The 21,458-nt window shown below is 37.6% G+C and overlaps 1 protein-coding gene across 1 annotated transcript in view; it reads left to right on the forward strand.

The window, feature by feature from the left end:
• Positions 1-21,458, forward strand: part of LOC131202409 (sodium channel protein type 1 subunit alpha-like) — a 108,474-nt gene that overhangs the window by 33,695 nt on the left and 53,321 nt on the right. The window contains exons 2-7 of the mRNA XM_058191360.1: positions 6,303-6,618; positions 13,218-13,336; positions 17,638-17,727; positions 18,446-18,574; positions 19,614-19,705; positions 20,930-21,190. Coding sequence (XP_058047343.1) covers positions 6,355-6,618; positions 13,218-13,336; positions 17,638-17,727; positions 18,446-18,574; positions 19,614-19,705; positions 20,930-21,190 — 955 coding nt within the window. The 5' untranslated portion in view covers positions 6,303-6,354. The remainder of the gene's footprint in view (positions 1-6,302; positions 6,619-13,217; positions 13,337-17,637; positions 17,728-18,445; positions 18,575-19,613; positions 19,706-20,929; positions 21,191-21,458) is intronic.

The following is a 21,458-nucleotide window of genomic DNA, read 5'->3' on the forward strand; positions in this document are numbered from 1 at the left end:
GACTTAGTAGAACAAGACAATTAATAAGGACACCCTGATGAGTTTATCAAAAACATACCAATGTCATGTTTGTCATATACATTGTGTCTGCCTTACAGATGTACATACACATATAAAATGCCCATGACTATTCATCCCCAGGATGGAAAGCAATTGGCCACTGGTTTCCTGGATCAAAAAAGGTGGGAGGACCCAAGAGTGGAGAACTAGTTAATGGGAGGACAAGATAGCCAGTCCAGATTGAATCCCTTGCAATATGTGGCCAAAGTTGTCTCCATTCAGACAGTGTTTTTACACTGGTATGGAGTCAAGCTGGTGAGGCCATACTATGAGTGCAGACACATGCCTTAGAATCTCCCCCAGGTATCCATATTTTATGACACTGTGCTGGAGGGCCCAAACAATGATCAAAAAGTATGGATATAAGAGAGGGGGAAGTGAATCTGAAGACTCCATTTTGGAGGCCTCCAATGTTTCTCAATCTTGGCAACTTTAAACTGTGTGGATATGTATATTGCCTGGGGAATTCTGGGAGTTGAAGTCCACACATTTTCAAGTTTGAGAAACACTGATCTAGATTTGCTAAACGCTGCAAAATGCAGTTTTGAATAGACACTTGTTTCCATTCTAGCTCCCTTCTTTCCATCACCCTTCTTGACCCTTGAATTTTGGAAAACGTGAAAGCATGCGGCCATTTTGTAAGTCTGGCTTTTTTTTTCCCCCCAGGAAAATATTCATTTGACAAAGTATTGCACCATTTCAAACAATAAATATAATTGTTTCCTTTTTGTCCAGGTGTGTCTGTGTGAGTGAGTGAGAGAGAGGGGGGGGAGGGAGGGAGGAAGGGAGGAAGAGAGAGAGGGGGAGGGAAAGAGAGAGAGAAAGAGAGAGAGACTAGCAGAGTTAACTTGGACTTTTTCTCAATTTCTAACATATTGAGCCCAAAAGTTTGCTATCACTAAGTAGATTGATATCTAGGTCGGGTAAACTCTTATAATCTATCACATAAGTAAATATTGTTGTTATTATTTATTTTTATTTAATCTTTTAAATATATAACTACAGTGACCAAACATCCTTTATCATAAATGACAGTTCTTTGTTTCAGAAAGCCATCCTTTAGTTTTATTTATTTTTCTAAAACTGCCTTTTACTTCTGAAACTCACTTCATCTTTGAATTACAATTCTTTCCAAATGGTATCTTTCCCTGACATTGAGGGCTTCATGGAAGAGAAGAACAGTGTCCTGCAAATAGTTTTATTTTTCTGGACATTTCTCCTGCTCCAAAGTGTCTACCAAGTGATGGGTTACAAGGAACATCTCTTTGGGAGACCACTGACTTCCATAAAATACAATTCTTGTCGCTGGCAAAACGGGCATCTATATCATTTTTTTACAGTTAAAGCTAAGCAATATATGATAAAACAAAAATTCAAAATGTTGTATTTGCAAAACAACAGCAAGAAGTGAGGCAACGCAGGAGAACCATTAACAGTTCTTTTATTAACTACAAACAATTAACTGAGGTGAGCAAGCGAGCAAGCTCTAAACTGACAGCCCTTTTATATTGGAGCTGTCAACAGCTCAGCCAATAGGAGCTCCTTAAGTGAACAAAAGTAATAAAACCATTTTTAAAATACAAAAGGGAAAACAAAGTATTAAGCTAAAAATGTGGCATGGGCCAACTGATAATATAAATTTTAAAAGAGAAATTAGCCCCAAATTTGTTCGTCTGTCCATCCATCCATTCATCCATCCATCCATCCTCTATCTCAGGGTGGCCAACCTACCTAATATTTTTACTGCTTTTCTTCAAGAAGCAATCAAACATTGAAAAACAATTTAAGAGCACTTTTCTTATCTCGATGTGAGCTTTCTTTGTACTTTGACAAGCCCCTTATTTGCCTAAGCAGACAATATCTTCAGGGGCTTATAGTGCCAATATTTTTTTTTTCCTTTTAGTGAAGCAGCATCAGATTGAAGTCACAACAACTAGTCCAGTGTAACGCACAGATGTCTCCTTGGTTCCCTGCCCCACCTCATTTTTTAAAAAAAATTTAAACAGAGAGAGGGGAAGAGAGTGAGAAAGAGAGAGAGACTAGCAGAGTTAACTTGGACTTTTTCTCAATTTCTAACATATTGAGCCCAAAAGTTTGCTATCACTAAGTAGATTGATATCTAGGTCGGGTAAACTCTTATAATCTACCACATAAGTAAATATTGTTGTTATTATTTTATTTTTATTTAATTTTTTAAATATATAACTACAGTGACCAAACCCCTTTATCATAAATGACAGTTCTTTGTTTCAGAAAGCCATCCTTTAGTTTTATTTATTTTTCTAAAACTGCCTTTTACTTCTGAAACTCACTTCATCTTTGAATTACAATTCTTTCCAAATGGTATCTTTCCCTGACATTGAGGGCTTCATGGAAGAGAAGAACAGTGTCCTGCAAATAGTTTTATTTTTCTGGACATTTCTCCTGCTCCAAAGTGTCTACCAAGTGATGGGTTACAAGGAACATCTCTTTGGGAGACCATTGACTTCCATAAAATACAATTCTTGTCGCTGGCAAAACGGGCATCTATATCATTTTTTTACAGTTAAAGCTAAGCAATATATGATAAAACAAAAATTCAAAATGTTGTATTTGCAAAACAACAGCAAGAAGTGAGGCAACGCAGGAGAACCATTAACAGTTCTTTTATTAACTACAAACAATTAACTGAGGTGAGCAAGCGAGCAAGCTCTAAACTGACAGCCCTTTTATATTGGAGCTGTCAACAGCTCAGCCAATAGGAGCTCCTTAAGTGAACAAAAGTAATAAAGCCATTTTTAAAATACAAAAGGGAAAACAAAGTATTAAGCTAAAAATGTGGCATGGGCCAACTGATAATATAAATTTTAAAAGAGAAATTAGCCCCAAATTTGTTCGTCTGTCCATCCATCCATTCATCCATCCATCCATCCTCTATCTCAGGGTGGCCAACCTACCTAATATTTTTACTGCTTTTCTTCAAGAAGCAATCAAACATTGAAAAACAATTTAAGAGCACTTTTCTTATCTCGATGTGAGCTTTCTTTGTACTTTGACAAGCCCCCTTATTTGCTTCTAATTTTATAGCATGTCAATTTCCCATTTAATGCTTTTCTTTAAAAAAAAAAACCTGTGTCTATAAAGAGGCAGCCTTCAGTCTCATCCTTATTTCCAGGAATATCTTGGATCCACATATAGGACTCAGAAGCTTTATTGAAAAGTAAAAATAATAAATGGCACCAGTCCATTGCTCTGCTTACCTAATTCCATAGAGAAAAGAGATAGGTCTCTACTACCAAAGAGTTCCAGTCTAAAACAGAGGACCAGCTAAAATCAGATGTTTGGTTGCTTTTAATATGATTACTTTTTCAAACTTTAAAAATAATATGAAGAAAACCCAAATGAGACTGGAATACAATATTGCTTAGTTTAAGATACCTTTGTCTATTTTAGTACTATAGGAAAAAACTACTAAAAGTGCTATTTTACCTCTGAAGGAAATTTCTATTTGTTCCAGAGTTTTCCTCCTTGTGTTAAAAGCAGTTTTGAGAAGGCCAAGATTTTCATTCAAATGTGGCAGGGCAGTGACAAATTGAAAGTAAAATAAAATCCTACTACATCATGTTTAATGCATCTGCCCCTCTGATGTTAATAATAAGATACCATCAGAAAGTGAAGTTTAACAATTATTTGTTGTAAGTAAAGGGGGGAAATAGAGGAAAAAGCCTTGGGGACAGATTTTGAGCCCCACTACTGTAAGTGAGTATTATCTCTGTCAGCCCAGCCTAACTCACAGGGTTGTTATTGAGAGAAAAATAAGGTGGGAATACTGTATATGCCATATAGAATTCCTGTTAGGAAAGGTGGATAAATAAATGAACAACATAAACTTGTACACTTATCCTTCAGAAAAACAAGTTTACTACATTAACCCTGGGATCATTTAAAGGAAAATATAAATATGCATTAATAAATACATGAGGACGAAGGATATGCTGGGAATCTTTTTATTTCCTTCAGGTTTAAATTCTGAGTTATTCATAAGGCTAAATTCTGTGTTCTTTCCTTACCTACTTCTGCCATAGTTGCTCTCCAGGCTCCAGCTCTTCTGTAGTTTGTTACAGTGAGAGGCAAGGCAAAATTGATGGAACTGTTAAAGGGTTCGAATAATCAATAGCACCTATTAACTTTAAAGGTAAAGGTTCCTCTCGCACATACGTGCTAGTAGTTGCCGACTCTAGGGGGCGGTGCTCATCTCCGTTTCAAAGCCGAAGAGCCAGTGCTGTCCGAAGACATCTCCATGGTCATGTGGCCAGCATGACTAAATGCCAAAGGTGCACGGAACACTTACCTTCCCACCAAAGGTGGTCCCTATTTGTCTACTTGCATTTTTTACGTGCTTTCAAACTGCTAGGTTGGCAGAAGCTGGGACAAGTAATGGGAGCTCACCCCGTTACACGGCACTAGGGATTCGAACTGCTGAACTGCCGACCTTTCGATTGACAAGCTCAGCGCCTTACCCACTAAGCCACCACATCCCAACACTGTGATCATATTTAATGCTTACTTGATTCTACCTGGTTCATAGTCATAATATCTGAGAAATGTGAAACTGTGTCTTAACTGATATATTCTGCATACTCCTTTAAATGTTTACTGTATTCAGATATTAAACCTGAGCTATACTGAAATGCATCCATTTAACAGATGCGGTTAAGGGAGACCTTTGAAACCCAGGTCTTATTTATTTTGCAAGTACATTAAGGATCCATTAGCTGTTTTTTGCAGCGTAGGGCTTTTCCCGCTTCCATTAAGGTTTTTTCCCCCCCAAACACTGGCAACTGAAAGAGAGATCAGATCAATAAACTTATTCCTCTTACATAATTGCGAAAGGTTTTGGTTTTTTTTACTTTATTTTCCTGCTCTTCCTCCTCCTTCTCCACCCTCCCTCCTTCTTCCTTCTGTCATTCTACTTTGCCTTCTGTTTTGCTTTTTTAATGAATTTATTTATTTCTGGGACTCATGTCCCTCTTTTAGTATCTTTTTCAACTCTGGTCTTGCTTCTGACCAGGTTCAGTTTTGTGCTTCTCTGCTATTCCTCATCTTTCCTTTTGTCTGGCTAAGTGCTCTGGACTAATAATCACAGGCCTACTTCAAGGCAGACTGCCAATGATGAGACAGCAGTCACAGAATTTTAATCTCTAGAAATGAGGGGATCTTTTGCTTTCTACCCACTAGGCCTCTAAAATCTGCAAAACTAAAGAAACCATTCAAAAGATATCAAGCAAGCTTGTCCTTTCCATCAGTTATCAGCTTCCCTACATATCTCATGGCTTTACTAACCTTTGGCCACATGCTGTATTTATGACAATATGTTATATTCTTCTTAGGCACATTTCCAAAATAGTATATTAGATCCATTAAAAGAAATAAAACCATCTGCTCGCAGGCTGCTCTTTCCCATATATCAACTTGATTTTTTATGGCTGCTTCAAATACAGAATATAACATCCAATGGATTTTGTCTCCCCACCGCCACCTACCGCCCCCTTTTCTGACCTGATTCTGAAAATCTGAGATGAATCCTGCTCAAAATAAATGCACAAAGAAATTGCTGAATGAAACCTTTTTGTAATTGACAATTGTGGTTTAATTAACTACCCCTTTCCTTCTGTATTAGAACAACTTTCTCATGTTTTATAATTAATAAAACACTGATTGCAGTGAAAGAGTTTTTGAATATCTTCAGATAGTACAATCCTTCACATTGCTTGCAGTTTTAAAAATATTCAGCTTGTAGACTGCCTCATTGATCAAGGCATAGTCAGGAAGCAACTAGGCTCATATCTACTATTCACTGCTGTTGGGAAATGCCCCCCTTCCTTCCCCCATGCTACCTTCTAAAAAGCCTCATAGTAGAATCCTAATATTGCTTCACAGCTCCATGTCAAACAGATTCAGTAAATAATGTCTTCTTATCCCTGAACCTTCATGCCAACAAAAATGTTTTCTGTTCAATTTTGACTGGTTCAGTCACCGTTAAAACTACAAAAACTTGCGGGGGTGGGTGGGTGGAATCTAAAACAGCTAAAAATCTTATCAGCCCATAAGAATTCCCCTCAAAAGTAAATAGTTAAATATTTAAAGTCTTCATTTTGTTACTCTAAAGGTATAATTATTTTCTTGAATATTATGTTAGCTTAATGAAGAAGTGATGGGAATTTTTGTTGTTGATTCATTCCTTGTTTTTCTCTTTTCCTCAGTACTTCCTTATGCAAGAGAATAACTAGTAATTAAAATGTGCAGGATGACAAGATGGAGCAGCCAGTGCTTGTACCACCAGGTCCGGACAGCTTTCACTACTTCACTAGAGAGTCTCTTGCAGCTATCGAACAACGCATTGCTGCAGAAAAAGCCAAGCAGTCCAAACAAGACCATAAAGACAATGATGAAAATGGGCCAAAACCAAGTAGTGACTTGGAGGCTGGCAAATCACTGCCATTTATTTATGGTGATATCCCTGCTGGAATGGTCGCTACTCCCTTGGAAGACCTGGATCCATTTTACATTAATACAAAAGTGAGTGTTTCACATTATCGTTGGTGTTGCCTCTTTCTCTCCTATTGGGTATCTGCTTTGATAATCATCCTTTCAGGTTTTCTGACGTCAATATACAATCTACAGTTTGCACAAGGTTCCCTTTGAGAGCTGTGCAACTGGCGATATACGTCTGTATTTTTCAATATGAAGAATTGTTATACTGTATAACTTTTTATTTATTCTGTATAGGAAAGTGATCCTAACAAATCACTGAAAATGTATATTTCAAAGATGACTAAGAAAGTTCCCCAGCAAAATTAAAAGAAAGATCACAATGTGTGAGTAATGTTAGAAGATGAGTCTAAAAATTATAATCTGTTTTGTAGTAGATCATTTATAAGTGAAGCTGGTCCTTTCTGCAAGATGACTATTGTGCTGTTGTGAGATTGGCACAGAAAGTTGCTAGAGGAACAACCTGGCATTCAGTAGCAGCCTGTAATAAGGCCTTTTTCATCTGTGATTTAATCACAGATGGGAGAGTTAACTGAGAACTGGCTGTGCATTTGGGGCAGATCCCCATAAGTTGTGGTCATTTGGGGAATTCCAAGAGGTTCTGCTCTACAGACAAATAGATACAAAATCCTGTTGTTACAAAATCCTGGACTGCTGACAATAGTGGTTAGAGTGGTTGGTGCCCACTAACCACTCTAGAGTGGTGGTACAGTGGTTAGAATGCAGTACTGCAGGGCTAACTCACTGGTCCCTCCAGGAGTTCGATTCTGAGCAGATCAAAGTTGATTCAGCCTTCCATCCTTCCGAGATCAGTAAAATGAGGACCAAGATTGTTTGGGGGCAAAAGGTTGACTCTGTAAATAGTTTGGAGAGGGCTGTATAATACAGTGAAGCGGTATATAAGTCTAGGTGCTATTGTGGGATTGTTGTTCTTGTACCAGCCTCCCTGCTGTGTTACAGCCTCCCTCTCCGAGCTCATTGGCTGGGCTGGTGGTGCAATTCCCCAGGCTTATAGCCTAGGGAACTTCAGCTTGCTTTCCCTAGGGTTGAACTCTGAGGTAGCTTGGGAATTCATAGTCACCATCATAGCCATACAACTGGCCTAGCTCATTGAAGGCCTAAAATGTATTGATGATTATTTCAAGATCTGTGTGTGTGTGTGTGTGTGTGTGTGTGTGTGTGTGTGTGTGTGTGTGTGTGTGTGTGTGTGTGTGTGTCACAGCAATGGTAGTGGAGGATATTGGAGGAGATCACCTTCAACCTCCCTATCGTCAGAGCATTCTGATTGATTTCTCTATTTGATTGGTTCATCCTAGGCAACTAATAGACCCAACTGCATTTTAGGGGAGTTTAGGGGGAGGGTTTGAAGTCTGGTGGACAGTCCGACTGAAGCCTTAGTTGCTGCTTGGAATGAGAGGATCTGCTAGGGCTTTGGATCGGAGCTCTCACTTTTCAAGGATCCCAGAGCCCCCCACTCCTTTGGATTACTGAGAAGCTGAGAAAGATGAAGTATGAGAATAAGGGGTGAACCCAACCAAGCATGAGTTAGAGCCACTGTTCACTACACCTACCTTATGATACTAAGGGCAGCAAAACATCAACGTTTTCCCATCCTTATTGAATTTGCAAATAGCTGCCCATCATTCCTGTTTAGAGTAATTGAAGTTTTTCTTCAGACCAATATGAGGATATATATGAAGCTTCCATCAGATAAGGTCAGATTTACTCCAGATTGGACTTCTGCCTTGAGGCAGGTCCTGTAGAGTTAACTGAGGCCCAGTCTTACGGGTTATCTGGAGTGAATTTGAGCCTGTTAGTCCTGATGGTCAAGGTCAGGGTTAGGTACTTGGAATTGTTACCATGGCCACTTATGCACTGAATCCATGTTCCTCCTGATTAGCTAAAGCTTCCAGGTAGACAATGTGCAGTTGCTTTCCAATGCAACTGAATTTATCCTTGAGAGTGGGTGTTGGCTTGCTGTTATTTAAAGAGGGAACATCTTATCCTCTCATCAAGATGCCATTGCTAGATCCAACTGTTTTAGATAACCTTTGACCTATCTGGATCATCTGAACCCTTTTTCAGTCAGGTTTCAGATCTGGAAATGGGTCTGAAATGGCATCGCTCCCTTGGAACGATCTCCTGCAGGAGCGGGATGGGGTGCATCCATCCTTACTCTTCTCTCTCAGTAGTGTTTGATATTGATCATGGTATCTGTCTGGACTGACTTCAGGGGTTAAGAATGAGAGGCACAGTTATATGCTGGTTCTCCTCTTTCTCTCAGGAGTAGTTCAACTGATATTTACGGAGAGATCTATTCTACAGCCTTTTCTGTGTGGGGTAACCTAGGACTTGATGCACTTCTCCCTCCAATTTAAGCTCTTTGAAACCACAGCATCTCCTATACATCTCTGTCCCAGGTCAACCAAGTGATATGGTGTAGGTTCTCTCTCAGTGTCTAGAGGATGTGTAGGACCTGTCTCAGTGTCTAGAGCTGTGGTGGCACAGTGGTTAGAATGCAGTACAGGTAGTCCTCGGCTTACAACAGTTTCATTTAGTGACCATTCAAAGTTACAATGACATTGAAAAAAAAGTAACCGATGACCATTTTTCACACTTACGACCATTGCAGCATCCCCTTGGTCATGTGATCAAAGTTGGGCAATTGGCTCATATTTATGATGCTTTCAGTGTCCCAGAGTCATGTGATCACCTTTTGCAAACTTCTGACAAGGCAAGTCAATGAAGAAGCTGGATTCACTTACCGTAACAACCATACTAACTTTAACAGCTGCAGTGATACACTTAACAACTGTTTACTCCGACACACTCTGTGACTGGAGATTAGATTGTCCCCAACTCTGCTGGTCTTTCACAAAGTGCTGGATATCTGTATGTGCTCCAGAGCACAGGGGTTGAAAGGTTAGATGGCCTGCAAGATGTGTTTGTTGATTGTTGATTGATTTTGTTTTTAGTTATCGTTGTAGGTTTATCCTCTTGCTATTTTTTTCTTATTGTTTTTAATACGTTATAAGCTGCCCAAAGTTGCATTTTCAAGATTGAAAGTCATGTAAATCAATTAAGTAAATAAACAAAGTCATCTTAGTTGATCACACTATCAAGTGGCTTTCGAGAAGCTGAACCAATTGCATATTCCTTCATAGCCTATTAAAGAGAAAGCTGCAGAAACAGTTTTATAACACTTTACTTAAAGCCACTGATGGGGATTGTCTACCTTCAGGGATTTCTTATCCTAACCAAACCCTCCTGCCACACTTTGAAGCCGTCCTGTTTCACCCTCCCAGGTCTTCATAATGATAGTGAGAATCAGCATTCCCACTTCCTCCATATAGTGGCTGATCAGGGGGGTTCCTTTATTTCCTCAATGCCACATAATAATACCTTACAAAGGAAGAAAAAGGAAGTAGGAACTGATTGGTTGATTGTTTTGGGGCTTCCAATCAAAAGGAGAGCCCATTGGTTCATGGAGAGGAAAAAGAGGATATTTGATTAAGTAAATAAATACTTGTTGAGCAACACAAAAATGGTTGTGGGGATAGTCAAGGGTCATCAGGAAAGGGATATACTTTGACTGGAAGCTTGTCTGATCTAGAATTTTCTAATATTAACTCTGCCCATGGTGGCATTTATATAAATGCCAATTATTTGGATTAGAAATGAACTGTTGAGCTGGGTTTATTTGTAACTGCTTTATTTTAGATGCAATGTGCAGCAGCGTCACATACAGCCCATTGCATCATATCTTAACTTTCCCCATATTCTTAAAATGCATGTGAGTTGATGCCATCTCTTGATATGACTTTCACTTGACCCACCTGCCCCCATTTAATTCTATATATTGTTCCTAATGCAGATCATATCATATTTTCAAAATGTCCAATTTTGTATGATTCTTCTGGCCACTTAGCTAAATTATTTCCCGATAATAGTTATTCTCTATAAAGAACATGTCTTTCATATGCTTTGGTTCTCAATTTTGGAAGTTCTCCTTGTGCTTATTGTTTAGACACAAATGTTTAGCACCAGAGATCCATGGCTTAATTTACAGAAGACAGACTATCACTGTTCTCTCTCACATTCTGGCGAGAGAGAAGTTTCCTGAGAGTGGATTCCAGCTCAGAAGACTAAACCTCTGGTCCTAGTGACCAATCCAGATGGATTTTTGGATACTGCACTATTTTAATGTCATTCCTCATAAGATAACATGTGTTTACTATGCTAGAGATCCATGGCTTAATTTGCAGAAGACAGACTACCACTGTTCTCGAGAGAAGTTCCCTGAGAGTGGACTCCAGCTCAGAAGACTAAACCTCTGGTCCTAGTGACCAATCCAGATGGATTTTTGGATACTGCACTATTTTAATGTCATTCCTCATAAGATAACATGTGTTTACTATGCTAGAGATCCATGGCTTAATTTGCAGAAGACAGACTACCACTGTTCTCGAGAGAAGTTCCCTGAGAGGACTCCAGCTCAGAAGACTAAACCTCTGGTCCTAGTGACCAATCCAGATGGATTTTTGGATACTGCACTATTTTAATGTCATTCCTCATAAGATAACATGTGTTTACTACGCTAGAGGCTGCTGCTTTTTTACATTTTGAGTAATGCAGCCAGGCAAATCTTTAAAAAGTAAAATCTTCACATTAAATCAATTCCTAAAATGGTGAAGCTATTTATATGTAGTTGTTTACATTTATACCCCTCTAAGAGTCTAATAGCTGTTAAACATAAATTTAAAATATGCAAAAATACTTTATTCAGATGCAACTTACTTTCCACAAAGACTAAATAAAAGCAAGAGACTGCTAAAATTAAGCAAAGAACAATTGATAATCAATGCAAGAAGCTTAAATGTCTGTCTAAAGAAAGTAGGTTTTGCCTGCTGACCGAAGGCCATCGAAGAAGGAACTAGAGAAGCTGACTCAAAAGTGAATTTGGAACTTTGTGTGGGAGTCAATAAAAAAGCAAAAAAACCTACAATCTTGTTAGTTTAATGCTTGCATTGGGCAAGATAATAGATTGACATGCAATAATCTACAGACATTCAGAAAGAAACACCGGTACTACCATTATCAAGACCCAGTATGGGTTTATCTAGAGTTGTAAGGTCAGTAACTCTACTGTCCCCTGATATCACTAGATGAGACTGCTAGGGCTCCCTGCCTTAGAAGAGTAAGGAAAATTCTCAGGGACGACTCTCACCCTGGTCATCACTTATTTACCCTCCTACCATCAGGAAGGAAATGTAGAGTAGAGCCAGCTGTACAAATAGGCTGAAGAACAATTTTTATCCATGGGCTGTCAGACTCCTGAATGAGAAATAACATCATAACTATGTAGTATGATGGACTGCAGGGCCAGCACAATGTGTAACATGTTCACACTGGTGCAATAGGACTGGGTGTTTTGTTAATATGATTTATTGGGTCAGGGATTCTCTGTCTTCACTGTGAGTTGTATTGTGTTGGGGGGGGCGGTGCACGGAGGGAGCTCAACCAATCTCATTGCACATATGTTGTGCACTGACAATAAAGATTTGAACTGAATTGAATCCAGTGGAATGACTAATTTGGTAAATAAAAGGAACACTCTACATTTTAATTGAAGTGAATTGGTAGTCATGATATTGTTGTGGATAAAACAAATAAATGTGAGCAAGAGGTTATTGCAATCCAGTGAATTTGCAACTAGTTGAACAATCACTTAAATGGTTCTCGTAAAAGTTCTGCATTGACCTGAAAAGAAAGATTAAGTAGACTTCCATTTTGACTTTGTGCTATTCAATATTTTTGAAATGATTCTGAGGATGAGATGGAAGAGAATGCTGATTTACAAATCTAGGGGGAATACTAAACATTAAGAGGAGAACTTCATAATTCAAAGTAAACTTGGCAAGCTTAAACAAGATTAGATCAAAATGAATGATATTCAGCTATGAGAAATAAGGTCTTATATAAAGGTGGGAAAACTCAAATGCATACATTTAGGATTGGGAAGACTCTGTTTTATGGCATTCACAGAAAGAGGATTTTAGAATGCTAGTGAACCACTACAGAATGTGAACATGGGCTAAAAATGCTAATGGGTTGGCTTGACCAAAGTATTACATCCAAATCATGGCAGATCATAGTTAGAGAAGCCAGAGAGAGTTCAAGAAAACTACCGAGATGAGAAAGAATGTGAACATTAAAATTTGAGAAAAGGTTAAAAGTTGTAGTAGAAGACTTTGTGGGAGAAAGAACATCAGTAAGGGGCAATAGCCTACTCTTTGTTGAATGGATTGATTAAATGAATGAAGATTGAGTCAGAATATTTCTGACAGTAAGTGCTTTTAAGCAATGGTTTACCTAGAACTTTTCAAATGGAAGCAGCAGGGTTGGAGTAGATGACTGATGAGATTCCCTTCACATACCCTTTGACATCATATTTCCATGCCATGGCAAATGCTATATTGTTTATACAGTATATAGTAAGTATTTTTACCGCAAAGGTTGGTTCAGGATTGTCTGGATTTTCCTTCTTGGAAAAAGCAAACACAGAAAAATTAATATAACATTGCATATGCTTAAATTGCTTTCACTGTTTCTTTTTTTTCTTCCAGACTTTTATAGTATTGAATAGAGGGAAGGCAATTTTCCGATTCAGTGCCACCCCTGCCCTATACATTTTAACTCCTTTCAATCCTCTTAGAAGAATAGCTATTAAGATTTTGGTACATTCATATCCTTTTCAAGTGGTTGTTAACAAATAGTTTTATCAAGATAGCAATTAATAACTATAACTTGTTATTTCATTCCTTATTTCTATATTGTTTATTAGGCTGAAAAGAAAGTTGTGCCAAACTATTTAACTGTAAAATGAAAATCTAAAATTCATGGAAATGCTTGGCCAAATCTCCACAGAATACTCAAATAAGCAAATGGCCTCAAGAGCCAGGCACATTCTGGGAATGAACACGGGTTGTGCCCACCATGGAAAGATATGCCTATTTTCACTTGTCTTTATGCAGTTCTCTGCTATGACGTACTGGCCTGCAGCATGAAAATATTTTCAAAATTGGGTGTTTTCTCACGCCAGGATCCTTCAAGAATGCTCATACTGGTATTCTGTTTAAACTTGATGGGCTTCAAGTACAGTCAAGAGTGTTTGAAAAGTTCTCAGTATTTTGCGTTACGACAGTCCTTTAAAAGTCCTTGTTCAGGTTTATTCTGTAGTAAGTTCAAAGATTCCTAGGTAAGTGATTACAGAATCACAATCTAAATGATCTAAATATATTAAGTTCTTAGATCTTAACAATTGTCCACTAAAATTTATCAATGGTAAACTGGAATAGATTGCATCAAACCATTGTCATATATACAGGTAGTCCTCCTCTTACAATAGTTTGTTTAGTGACCCTTCAAAATTACAACAGCACTGAAAAATGTGACTTATAAGCATTTTTCACACTTACGATCATTGCAGACTCCCCATGATCAAAATTCAGATGTTTGGCAACTGGTTCATATTTATGACTGTCACAGTGTCCCGAGGTCACGTGATCACCTTTTACAACCTTCTGACAAGCAGAGTCAATGGGGAAGCCAGATTCAGTTAACATACTAGTTACTAACTTAACAACTGCAGTGATCCACTTAACAACTGCGGCAATAATGGTTGTAAAATGGGGCAAAACTTACTTAACCAATTGTCATTTGGCAACAGAAATCTTGGGCTCTGTGGTCATAAAGCAGTGGTTCTCAACCTTTATAGTACTGCGACCCCTTTAATACAATTCCCCACGATGTGGCGACCCCAACCGTAAAATTATTTTCGTTTTGAACGTATAGCGCCTGAAGCCGTATTGGCTAGCGATCTGAACTGCTTGCAATTGCCTTGAGGACGGATGCATTAAAGCGGAGACTCCTCCCCTATTAAGTTTATCGCGCTTGAAAACAGATTAGGCTAGCGATTGGGAGTGATTGCAGCTGGCTTGAGAGGGAGACATCAGAGCAAAGATTTCTCTATTTTTTAATTCATCGCGCCTGAAGCTGAATTCGGCTAGCAATTTGAAGAGCCTGCAGCTGGCTTGTGGAGTCAACCATTGGAGCGCGATTCTTCGACTCGCAAGTGTTTCCCATATTTCCGATGGTCTTAGGCGACCCCTGGCAAATCGTCATTCGACCCCCAACAGGGTCGTGACCCACAGGTTGAGAACCGCTGTCATAAAGGGAGGACTACCTATATATGTTGTTGTATTTTTTCACTAAATATAGATTGTATTATAAAGTCAGATAATAAATCATTATTTCTGGGGATTTTTTTACTTAGAAAATGTTTTTCCTAACATTTTCCTAGAATGTTAGACATATTTACAGGAAGGCTGTTTAGAAAAAAGCTGATAAAGAAATTATTGAACATGATACTTAAAAATATGTTAGTTCTTTGCATATGATTTAAATAAGAAATTCCAAAATTGTGTGTTTAATACATTCAAATTTATGTTCTCAATGTCTGAATGGTATGAATGATACTAGCCAGGAACAGATAGTTTGCAGGTTTGTTGGACAGATTTGTCATACACAGAGCCTAGTATTAACATTTATCATCTAGTAGTTGATAAAAATAATAGAATATCATTAGGCAAAACATATTGCATAGAACTGAGTGCAAGGAATATTTATTTATTTATTTTGTAAAATGCACTAAGGGCTCATCTACATGTCCTGCTTACTCCAGGGCAAAAACACCCTGCAACTATTTATTGAAGATGTGTAAAACCAACCTTGCCTATTACAAGGGCAACCTCTGCTTATCTTTGAAATTGAAATGTGAGATGTCTGTCTGGTACTTGATTTCATTTCATTGTAAATGATGAAAGTAGGATACGTGGGCATTCAGAATTCTAGTAGACTTGTCTTCAGAAATAGCTTAGTTGTAGCTTACCCATGCAGTGCATCATTGCATCTCCAACTTGTTATTCAGTCAATTTGGAAGTTGGTTAAATCCTTCATCCCAGACCCTAACCACACACCATCACTTCTGTACATATCCAAGCCTGTCCCAACACTTCTACTATCAATAACTGCCACCAACAGCAACTTTCTATATTGCTTCTTAAGTGAACAGAATCCTGACTGTTTCGTTGCTAAGGCAAAACAGGAGTTGGAAATGCAATTAGGACTTCTTTCACACCGGATATTAGCATTTCAGTGCAAATCCAAAGTTTTTGGTGCTACCATTTAACCAGGATAGTGCAGTATAATAAGTAAATGCTTATGTTTTAATATTAATTTTATTAGTAATTGCATTTTGGCTTAAACCAGAAATATCTAAATATCAGGATCTCTTTTTCTTTTCTGGATTCCTCCCTAGTTGTAAACATAAGTATTCAGCTGCTGAGGCTGCAAATAATGCATAAGAATAAATATGTATGTCTCATAACTCTTCCTTCAAAATGCATTGCTATTAAAATCATTAGCTGAAAATTAATTGATTATGTGCCATCAGTGTGATGTCGACTCTTGAAGCCATGTACAGTAGACAGAACTTCTCCAGGATGATTTGCCTTCAATCTGGTCATCCCTAGTTCCTAGTGATGCACCAATTACTGATGTAGTTAAATCCATCTCTACCTTGCTGGTGGACATCCTCTTCCTTTCTTCTAATCTTTATAGTATTATGAGCTTCTCAAAGGAGCTTTCCATAATATATCCTGGTAGAGTATGCAGGGATCCAACCAGCACACAAGTAAATAATTCAGCAGGATTCATTTATATAAGAAACTTCTTTATATACAATACCATATAGCAGAAGCCAGAATCAGAACTCCGAATCCAGGAGTACAGGATCAATAATCACAGAAGCTATAGAATCACAGCAGATGTATATGTATATATATATATATATATATCAGTGAGCCTAAGCCATGGCCAGACTCCGAGCCATCTGGGTTACCAAACAGTCCCTACTGGCTGACCTGTTACCATGTCTATTCCAATTCATGAACCCTTATATTCTGACATATCCAAAGAATGGTTGTAATTTGAGCCATTTGTGCCTGGAGTGAGAACTCTGGATAATTTGTTCATTGATCCATTTGTTTGTTTTCTTGGCTATCCATGAATTCTCAGGAATCTTCTCAAGCATCAAACTTCAAAAGCATCAATACTCTTTTTATCCTACTTCTCTTTTTATCCTACTTCAAGTCCAACCTTTGCTTCCATCAAGTGCCACAGGGAATAATACTGCCTGCACAATTCTGATCTTTGTAGCTAAAGACATGACCACAACACAGAATATTTTTTCCAAGGCCTTCATTGTGTTTCTACACAAACTGTAGCATATTTCTTGAATGTTGATTTGATAGATGAGATCTTGTGGGATTCCCATTTTCCTAAGCATATTCCACAGCTTGACACAATCAACACAATTGAAAGTCTTTCTGCAATAGTGAAGCACATACTGGCTTCTTTCTAGTATTCTTTCAAAGAATTTCTTTGGCTTTCTTAGTTATCCATTAGATGTCAGCAATGATGTCTCTTGTTCCTCAGCCTTTTCTAAAATCAGCTTGAACAGCTGGCATCCCACTTTCCTTATAGGACTCTATTCTGTGTTTGGAAGATATTATTTTCTTGGAAATCTGAAGTAACACATATTGTGTACAAATATTTGCACTATTTTTTTCTTTGGTACCTTTTATATATTACAATGTTTTCTGTATCCAATTACTGGAGTCTTTTTTCCACCTGCATCAGTTTATTAATTATACCCTTTTGCCCATTTCTAAAAATAAAATCAAAACAATATTCAGAGGTTTGCTGTGGAATAAAATGGAACTTTCTTTCATCTCAATTGTTTTTTATTTTACTTATATATGATATAGTCCTAGCCCTTTAGAAATTTATATACATTGTCCCTTAGTTGTAACTATATTATCAGACATACGTATTTAATTAAAACAGAACAATCTATTAAGACGTATTTATTTATTTATCATTGTAAAAAAAAATTACTATATGTTCCTTAATAATATAACTCACATTATTCAGCATGCTCATTATGTGCACTATTTTGACCAACTGCGTATTTATGACCTTAAGTAACCCCCCTGATTGGACAAAGAATGTAGAGTAAGTGCAATATTATTCTTAACTGCATGTTTGAATGTGTTTTTGTGGGATGTAGAAGACCTAATAGAATAAGCTCATATGCATGCTCATATACAACGCACATATAGCGCATTTGTGATCTAGTGAACTTTAATAAGCAAAAATCTGCATGCATCCAACTGATTGATCACTTTCCGTTCCAAAAACCTCCCTGTTACACTTCACAAACTCTTCCCTTTAGCCTCACAAGATGGTGTAGGGTAAGGAGTTCAGAAAATAGGCTAGCTAGGCTGATTGTTGGAGGATTAGCAGTATTTTCATATTCAAAAACAGTACGCTTGTGAGTGTCAGTGAAGAAAAGGCTGCCACCTTTATACCAAGTAGCTTCTCATGTAAAGTTTGAGCTGAGCCAAGCCTCTTCTTATATTCTGCATGCAGGAAAATCATACAGCAAGGCTTCTTGTATTCTTGCAGTTGCATGCAATGCACAGGAGCATCTTCTGATAGTGTGTAATATGATTCCTTCCCATATATGTGTTGCCTGAATGTCTGGGGAGTAGAGAGTAAAGCATGGGCTTTTTTCTATGGGTGCTTTTGATTTGTTCAATAATATGGGAAGGAGTCCCCATATTACCCACAAATTGGGGGCTTGGTAAGATCTAGGATGGCAACTCTGACTTATCTGAGTTTTGAAAAACCATTTGCATTAAGAATGAATATGTTGTTTTGTTTTTACCAGATATACATTCACAGGAATATATACCTTTGAATCCCTTATAAAAATAGTTGCAAGGGGCTTTTGTATAGATGGTTTCACCTTCCTCCGAGATCCCTGGAACTGGCTTGATTTCACTGTCATTACATTTGCGTAAGTTTTCCATTCCTTTTTCTCCCTCCCTCTTTTTATTGATTTGTATTGATGTATATCCATGTATGTACTCCAACATGATATACAGGAGCATAGAGGTCATTGTAATTAAAATATGCTTTAATAAATCAAGGATCAAGATAATGTTATGACCAACACATTTTCAATAGTATTAGTAAATCCAACTATTGAACTAATTTATTTTTGCTGGAGAAAATAAAACAGAGCAGACAGTAGATTCTTTTGTCACCGTTGTTATTTGTAATTACAGTATAGACACAATAAATTAAGATCGCCTCATTTGCTATTTTTTTTCTCGCTTGCTTGATTTGAGGGCAGTAATAGTATTCTTCTTTTGTTTGTGAAACCATATAAGTGCATTCATACAGTACAGAACACATAGTAAATTAATAGAGTAGCAGTCCGAGAATCTCTTTCAAAAACTGTACATTTTGTCTTTCTAACAGAAAAAAAAAATTTTTTTCAAGCACCCAAGATTATGAATTAAGTTTCTTGATGAAAGAATGGTTGATTCCCCCTCCACACACACACATATTCTCTGCCAAGGGACACAATCCCTTGCTTTTTCTTAAAATGTTCATACCCGACATGGATTGAACTTAATTCAGATACATTCATACAGGCTGTAATGTCTGACCTAATATTGGGATGTTGATGATGGCGATGACTATCATCCTTTCTCATTCATTTTTTAAATATCCGATATAACAAGCAATTTTGGAGAATATGGTCACTTGTTCATTTGTTGTGTCATTTGGGTTGATCAAAATAAAGCCATTTGTTTTTCTAAGGAACCAATATAGCTTCTGTTGCTTTATATGAAGGGCAAAGGTGTTTACACTGAAGTCCCTGGGTGACATATTGTCCTGCTGTATAAACTGATCATTGTTAAAAGCTCTTAATGGAAGATGTTGATATTTATTTTTCCCCTAAAGTTACCAGGGGGTCTTGATGAAGCCCCCAAGTAAGTACCGTGAAGTCTACCTCAACTCTGAATAACTGTGGTTTAATTCTACAGGTATGTAACAGAATTTGTAAACCTAGGCAATGTTTCAGCTCTTCGAACTTTCAGAGTATTGAGAGCTTTGAAAACTATTTCTGTAATTCCAGGTAAGATGTAAGTGGTGTAAGGTGTTAGGTCCCTTGTATCTGTCCAACTCTTCCTTTTTATCCTGTCATTGTGTTTGTGTGTGAACTCCCCTATTACAGATATGTGACAGAGTTTGTGGACCTGGGTAATGTCTCAGCGTTGAGAACATTCAGAGTTCTCCGGGCATTGAAAACAATATCAGTCATCCCAGGTGAGAGCTAGGTTAAACCCAGAGGCTGACTTTTTAGAACTCCATGGGAATTGAAAATACATTTTTTCACCATAAGCCTTGTTGCTTGCTCATTCATTCAAAAGAACCAAGAAAAAAAAAGCAGGAATCATGTGTTGAAAGAAATTAATCTTGTGATCCTTTGCTTTTTGCCATTTGCTTGTTCATTTTTGAAATCAGCCTTTGCGTTTAACACATTGTTGCATGACATGCTGCAGAACACGGCCTGTGTGATTTGCATCACAGACTGTCAAGCTTTGAGGTCAAGCTGTGACAAAAACATAACCATGTAATCTTGGTTTAGCCATCTGTTTTTTTACCTGCAAAATGGAAAATGATGTTTTTCCTTCGTACTTTAATGGAACTCATGTCTGAATCGTTATTTGGCATCAAGAAATATTTGAAATTAGTCAAATATAACTGAGTAAGTTATGTAAGAGTGGAGAGAAAGAGAGGGTGCATAAGAGACTATTATTTTTCCAATTTCATTTTCTTCTACCTTAATTTGATTCAAGGGAAGAATAAGGCATTATAAATATGATGGTTTGGGGCAAGAGAAGTTGGCAGTTAAAAAAAAAAACCATTAATCCATTCCAATCCATATGCCTAAACGTGTTTATGCTGGAGCAAGCTGCATTGATAGCCATATTCCTTATTTTGGTGTAACGTGCTTAGGCTTAGTGTGATTGGAAAATTTCCTCTGTGAGGGAAAAAGCATGATAGCACACGCACTTGTTTTACCATTAAAACAAGTTATTCTTCGTTTAAAAAAAGCACAATACATTTTCATCCACAATTTCAAGGAGCATAAACTTCTGGGCCTCATCCTCACAAAATACATTGTCACACAAGTGACAGAACCATTTAAAATGTTAGTTCACAAACCAACAGGGCCATTGATTTGAGCTTCTGCATGAGGGTTTCTTTAACATTACTGGGGGTCACCATTTTGTTTTTGTTGTTGTTTTTTCAATCTGTCTTTTCAGTTGTTCTCAAGATGTTGTTCTGCTTCCAGGTCTGAAGACAATTGTGGGAGCTCTCATTCAGTCTGTGAAGAAACTATCCGATGTGATGATTCTGACGGTGTTTTGTCTGAGTGTCTTTGCTCTCATAGGACTCCAGCTGTTCATGGGCAACTTGAGGCATAAATGTTTGTTTTGGAATCCACCAAATTCTACAGATTCTAATGATACTGATATATTTAATGCTACATTTGGAGAAAACAGTACATTGAACATTACCCAATTTGACTGGAATGCATACATAGAAGATGAAAGTAAGAATATACTTTTTCTGGGGGGTTTTCTAATGGCATGCTTTGATATTGCACAATTATGGTTTAGATTTACTGACAGTGTTAAGACACAATGAGATGGAAGCTGCTGTACTCTATCAAATTATGATATGTTGTCCATGCCCATCCTCCCAGGCTACTAGGCTGGATTTAGCCAAGGTCTGTTCTCAATTGTCTTAAATTTGCCATTGTGAGAATCAATAAGCGATGTCCCTTTGAACACTTTGAATATTTTAATTTTGAAAGACAT

Source organism: Ahaetulla prasina, chromosome 1 (assembly GCF_028640845.1).
Source record: "Ahaetulla prasina isolate Xishuangbanna chromosome 1, ASM2864084v1, whole genome shotgun sequence".
Lineage (NCBI taxonomy): Eukaryota > Metazoa > Chordata > Lepidosauria > Squamata > Colubridae > Ahaetulla > Ahaetulla prasina.